Source organism: Cyprinodon variegatus, unplaced genomic scaffold, assembly GCF_000732505.1.
Source record: "Cyprinodon variegatus isolate N-32 unplaced genomic scaffold, C_variegatus-1.0 Scaffold770, whole genome shotgun sequence".
Taxonomy (NCBI): domain Eukaryota; kingdom Metazoa; phylum Chordata; class Actinopteri; order Cyprinodontiformes; family Cyprinodontidae; genus Cyprinodon; species Cyprinodon variegatus.
The window spans coordinates 222,612-228,686 of NW_015151223.1; the positions used below are offsets into that span (position 1 = coordinate 222,612).

At 43.7% G+C, this 6,075-nt stretch overlaps 1 protein-coding gene across 1 annotated transcript in view; it reads right to left on the reverse strand.

The window, feature by feature from the left end:
- Positions 1–6,075, reverse strand: part of syne1 (spectrin repeat containing, nuclear envelope 1) — a 172,957-nt gene that overhangs the window by 130,754 nt on the left and 36,128 nt on the right. The window contains exons 27-33 of the mRNA XM_015395967.1: positions 5,903–6,011; positions 5,605–5,769; positions 3,680–3,847; positions 3,382–3,558; positions 3,079–3,219; positions 2,795–2,955; positions 1,473–1,623 (exon numbers count right to left, since the gene is read on the reverse strand). Of these exons, the coding sequence (XP_015251453.1) occupies positions 1,473–1,623; positions 2,795–2,955; positions 3,079–3,219; positions 3,382–3,558; positions 3,680–3,847; positions 5,605–5,769; positions 5,903–6,011 (1,072 nt within the window). The remainder of the gene's footprint in view (positions 1–1,472; positions 1,624–2,794; positions 2,956–3,078; positions 3,220–3,381; positions 3,559–3,679; positions 3,848–5,604; positions 5,770–5,902; positions 6,012–6,075) is intronic.

The window sequence follows — 6,075 nt, forward strand, 5'->3', positions numbered from 1 at the left end:
GGAAGATGTCTTCAGCAGGAATAGAGATCGGCACTGGAAGGAAGTCGCGTGCCAAGGATGCAGTGGAGAGAGCCGAGGCGAGGCTGTGTCATAGCACCCTGGTGGGTACAGTGGCCACAAGGCAGGCAGGGCTGGGCAGCAACCCGAAGCCCTGCTTCAGTAGAGTGACAGGGAAAGACAGGTGTAAGTTCATCCAAGAGGAGGTTTAGGCAGAGGTGGAAGGGGCTCACTTCAGAAGGGTGGTGGGCATGAGCAAGCCGGGGGCCCGGACCAAGTGGGAGCATTTTCCAGCCGTAAGATCACCTGGACTTATGTATGGAGGGCGGAGCCACATCATTTCAGGTTCATCGTCCAAGCGGTGTATGATATCCTCCCAAGCCCCACTAACCTCTTCACCTGGGGCCTGATAGACTCACCTGTGTGTCAGCTCTGCCAGAAGAAAGGGTCTCTTAAACCCATCCTAAGCTGCTGCCTAAAGGCCCTGGAAGATGGCAGATACTGCTGGCGCCATGACCAGGTCCTGCGGGCAATAGCGGACACCATCTGCACTGGAATAAACACCAGCAAGAGTTGACCTCTAACCAGGAGCATGATTGCCTTTGTTTGAGCAGGGGAGAAACTGCAACCCTCCAAGAAAACCCAAGGGGGACTGCTCAAGACAGCAAAAGACTGACAGCTCTTGGTCGATCTGGGGAGGCAGTTGCGATTCCCGGATTACATCGCAGCCACGACACTCCGCCCGGACATGGTGCTGTCATCAACTTCCACCAGACAGGTTGTGATGCTTGAACTAACTGTTCCGTGGGAGGACAGAATAGAGGAAGCCCAGGAGAGGAAGGGGGCTAAATATGCAGAACTTGTGGCTGAGTGCCGAAGGAATGGCTGGAAGGCCTGCTGCAAGCCTAGCCTATCCTAGGAGTCCTAGGGATTTGAGTTCTGAGGCGAAGAGCCACCAAGAACATCTTGAAAGCAGCTGAAAAGGCTTCACGGTGGCTCTGGTTGAGGAGGGGGGAGGCGTGGCGTAGTGCGCTACCTGGACACAAGTCGGGGAACTGATCTCCCCCCGGCTGAAACACCCAGTGATCTCAGGAGAGTCACTGAAGATGTGTCCAGGTTGCACCACCAGGTGTATTACAATTCTCGGAGAATATAATGATGAGAAAATTTGCATCACATGAGGAAAACATAAAGAAACAGGAAGACAGCGACAGCAGGATCCAGCAGGCAGAGTAAGAAACTAAGGAGCCCTAATACTGTCTTTAAGTGACAGCATTATGGAAACCAAAATAATTTATAGTGGCAGCTGGATGGGAAGAAGGGCTTAAGAAATACAATTATACCAATGGCATTACAGAAGCATGAAATAAGAAGAACAATGAAGTTAACAGGATTAAAACATGTGTAAGGTGTGCTTAAGGTGGTATAAATTGTTGATGTTGAGAACTGTAGCTTAATGTTTAACCACACGTTACCTTAAGTGCTTTGATCTGCTCCTCAAGAGGCAAATTTGAGGATTTTATTGCATCTAGCTGCTTCTCCTTTTCAGAAATCCATGAGGAAAATGAAATAAATCCGATTCCAAATCGATCCCACTGATTTTTCATTTCCTCCAGATTCTTCACCCTGGGGAAAAAAGGACTAATTAACTCAGGAGATTTTAAAAATAACACACAGTAAAGCACATAAGCCCTGATCTTATAAAAGCCTGCATGTATGATAAACATATTCAAACTAGTTTTGTCATTCAGAGCTAATCATAAAAGCAACAAAAGCATTCTGTTGGCAAACTTAGTGGAACAGTGTGTGCCTTCATGAATATGTAGCTCTGTTTTTATTACTGTTCTATGAGATTATTGGCAATATTTGGATCAAGAGGATGTTGTGACACGTAAATTCAGCCATTTAGAGGTTAAATTTGCTGACAGTGGATCATGTCTGTAAGAGGACAGTCAGATAGAACTTTCCCAGGTTTTATGATTGATGTTTAGTCTGGTTATACTCCCGTAGCAGTGTGTCGCGGTGAGCTTGTCGCTGTTATGATGCAGACATTTTTTATTTATGCTCAATATTGAAGCGTGGTCGGTGCTATGTTTATTCCACGCCACAACGCAAAAGGAGAAAAATCACGAATTAGCTGTGGGTGTAGATACGGCAGAGGCGGTGAGGACAACGGAGGGACATCAGGGCGAAAAAGAGCGGGGATCCAGAAGCAAAAAGGGTCCTAGTGTTCTCACGCACCTCACTCTTCTAGCTGGTCTGTCTACATGAGTAATTTTCTGCAATCGCAGTCATACAAACAAAACAAGCCAATAAGATACCAAACAGGAGATACGCATAGTGTAGAACGGATGTAGATTTGACCAATCAGAGGCCTCCTGTCTGCGGTCACCTAAACTTGGGAGAGCAGCAGCAGAGTGTCTGCAGAGGGGGCGGGGACGTCTTCACCGCGACACCTATGCAGACGACCTAGTTTCGAAGTATAAATCAGCCTTAGATTTAACACATTTTTTGTGTTGTAGCACTTTCTGGTACTTATGTAAAATGCACAAAGCTAATACTCACCATCGTTATCTATATTATTACTTTCTAAATAATAATTATTAGCATTACCTTCCCCTTATGCACACCGAATTTTTGTGGGTCACTCGTAGTTGATTGATTTTCCTTGAAACACTTGTTTATATTGTTTCATAACAATAATGTATTAAAATGCAATTATATAGATTTACAATTAATATATCAGAAATTTGAGTACATTTTCTATCTTAAAACCTGGAGAACATATTTAACTTACTCTTCCTTCAGTCTGGTTTCTACTTCGTCCACCTGCTCACTGAGAGAACGAGCTTGCTGTAGAAGAAGAGATTTGCTTTTTGCACCAAGCTGGATTTCTGTTGCTCTCTTCTGTAAGGTGTTCATGTGTAAGACTTCCGCTTCGCACTGCTTCAGCATCACCTGTTCACAAAATCATCAAATTTCCAATACATATAAGGAGAATTACCTATTCTTTTCCCTTATAGCAAAAGAACTGAGTCGGTCTAAAAAAGGTTTGTTACTATTTAAACCAAATGTTCTTACATTTGCCTGATCCAGTTCAACGGCAAGGCTCTCAGGACTGCTGAAGTTAACATCTCTCTCTACTGTGGAGCGGGCTTTGTTGACAAACTCATGCACTGCTTCCTGCTGACTGTCAAACTCCTGCCAGGCGGCCAGAGTAACCTGAAAAATAACAAATATCAAAAGTAGAAGTATTTTCAATGGTTTGAAAAATCATGATTCTCAATTATACTTGACCCAGCTGTCATCAGTTACAACTGCTCCACCCGTTTGGCATGTTAAGGTGAATACATCTTCATAATCTTTCTTAGTGACTGTGTTCACCTCGAGGTTTTGTTCCTGTGAATCCATACTCTGCTCCATTTTGCTTAGTGTGTTTTCTAAAGTCTGCAGGTCCTGCTGCAGAGTCTCTCCCAGTCCTTCTTCAGACTGGAGTTGCTGGCCTCTGGTGATCAGCTGCTGGACATCCTTCCTTTTTAGTTTTAGTCGCTTTAACTGTTGCTGTTATCAAGAGAAGTTCATTCAAAATGTTAATATGTTGAAACACAGAGAGCCGAGACATAAAGCAGCATGGAGGTCGGTAAAGAAAAAGATAGAAGATTCGGTCTATGTCATGCAGCACCTGATGAACGAGCAGCAGCTGTTGGGCTTCTCTTGAAGTAGAACAATCCAGTATTTTGGTGGCCTCTGCCTGAGCTTCTTTCTGCCCCTGATCCAGATCCTCCAAAGTCGTCTGTACTTCCTCTCTGAACTGCACACAATCCCCAACTGCAAGCACCATCTTCTCCGCCTTTGAAAAGAATTATCATACACATTGTTTTCTGCTAACAAAACTACTTGAAGATTTACATTAAACTATTGAAAAACGTTTTTGACATATTATATATAGTTTATAATTGATGGATCAGATGCTGACTAAGATTCTTTAAACTGGTTTATTTAACAATACAAAATTGAACCATTAGGGCAACCGTTTTCCTTCTTTCTTTTTTTAAGTGAGAATACAAAATTTTGACCGCAACAAATATGATAATTTATTTCTTATTGTTATCCTTTAACAAGCAAGCATTTTGTTAACAAATTTGCCACAGTACAGAGCTTTGTAATGAATATGAACATTGAATAATATATACAAGGGTTGGACAATGAAACTGAAACACCTGGTTTTTGTTTTTTATGGTGTAGGGCCTCCTTTTGCGGCCAAAACAGCTTCAATTCTTCTTGGGAATGACATATACAAGTCCTGCACAGTGGTCAGAGGGATGTTAAGCCATTCTTCTTGCAGGATAGTGGCCAGGTCATGACGTGATGCTGGTGGAGGAAAATGTTTCCTGACTCGCTCCTCCAAAACACGCCAAAGTGGCTCAATAATATTTAGATCTGGTGACTGTGCAGGCCATGAGATATGTTCAACTTCACTTTCACGTTCATTAAACCAATCTTTCACCAGTCTTGCTGTGTGTATTGGTGCATTGTCATCGTGATACACGGCACCTCCTTCAAGATACAATGTTTGAACCATTGGATGCACATGGTCCTCCAGAAATGTTCGGTAGTCCTTTGCAGTGAGGCGCCCATCTAGAACAAGTATGGGGCCAAGGGAATGCCATGATAGGCAGCCCAAACCATCACTGATCCACCCCACTGTTTCACTCTAGGCATGCAACAGTCTGGGTGGTACGCTTCTTTGGGCTTCTCCACACCGTAACTCTCCCAGATGTGGGGAAAACAGTAAAGGTGGACTCATCAGAGAACAATACATGTTTCACACAGCCCAAGATTTGCGCTCCTTGCACCATTGAAATCGACGTTTGGCATTGGCACGAGTGACCAAAGGTTTGGCTATAGCAGCCCGGCCGTGTATATTGACCCTGGGGAGCTCCCGACGGACAGTTTTGCTGGAAACAGGAGAGTTGAGGTGCACATCTAATTCTGCCGTGATTTGGGCAGCCGTGTTTTTTTTATTTTAGATACAATCCGGGTTAGCACCTGAACATCCCTTTTAGACAGCTTCCTCTTGCGTCCAGAGTTAATCCTGTTGGGTGTGGTTCTTCCTTCTTGGTGGTATGCTGACATTACCCTGGATACCGTGGCTCTTCTTGATACATCACAAAGACTTGCTGTCTTGGTCACAGATGCGCCAGCAAGACGTGCACCAACAATTTGACTTCTTTTGAACTCTGGTATGTCACCCATAATGTTGTGTGCATTGCAATATTTTGAGCAAAACTGTGCTCTTACCCTGCTAATTGGACCTTCACACTCTGCTCTTATTGGTTCAATGTACAATTAATGAAGATTGGCCACCAGGCTGGTCAAATTTAGCCATAAAACCTCCCACACTAAAATGAGAGGTGTTTCAGCTTCATTGTCCAACTCCTGTATATAATCATCCTGTCAACCCGATATCTCATAGTTGCAATGGTGTTCTCCACATACAAACTTTGCTCCAAGAATAATGATGGAGGACAAAGCATTCAGCAAGGTACTATAAATGACCAGAAAAAGGAGTATTAAAGGTCTTCCAAAAGAACAAAAGGGACTTACCTCAACGAGAGAGGCAAGGAGACCCTTAAAATCAGCAGAGAGTTTGTTCAAAGTGCTTCCCTGCCTTTGGGCATCACTGTCAGCACAGATTTCAATCAGTACAGCCATACGGGCTTTTAGCCAAGCAAGGTTCCCCTCCTGTAGCTCTGCCTCATTTCTCAACTCCTGCAAACAAGATCAAAAGCCGATAAAACCCTATGAGGCCAAAGGTGTCATCTTTTTTAAGTGACTTAGTAAACAGTCTCATCTCCTCAGGATGACAAACCGTAATAGGAGCAAGGCAAATAATGGGACTCACCGTGATGGTGGATTTAACCTGATTGTATTTTCTGGGGTCACTGGCTCGGTTTCTCAGAAGCCTCAGTTGGCTTTCTTTGGATATAAGCCAACAAGACAGTTCGGCATACCTGTTTTCAAGAAAGGGATGAAGAAAATTAATCCAGAGGTAAAAGGACACAAAACATTCATTTC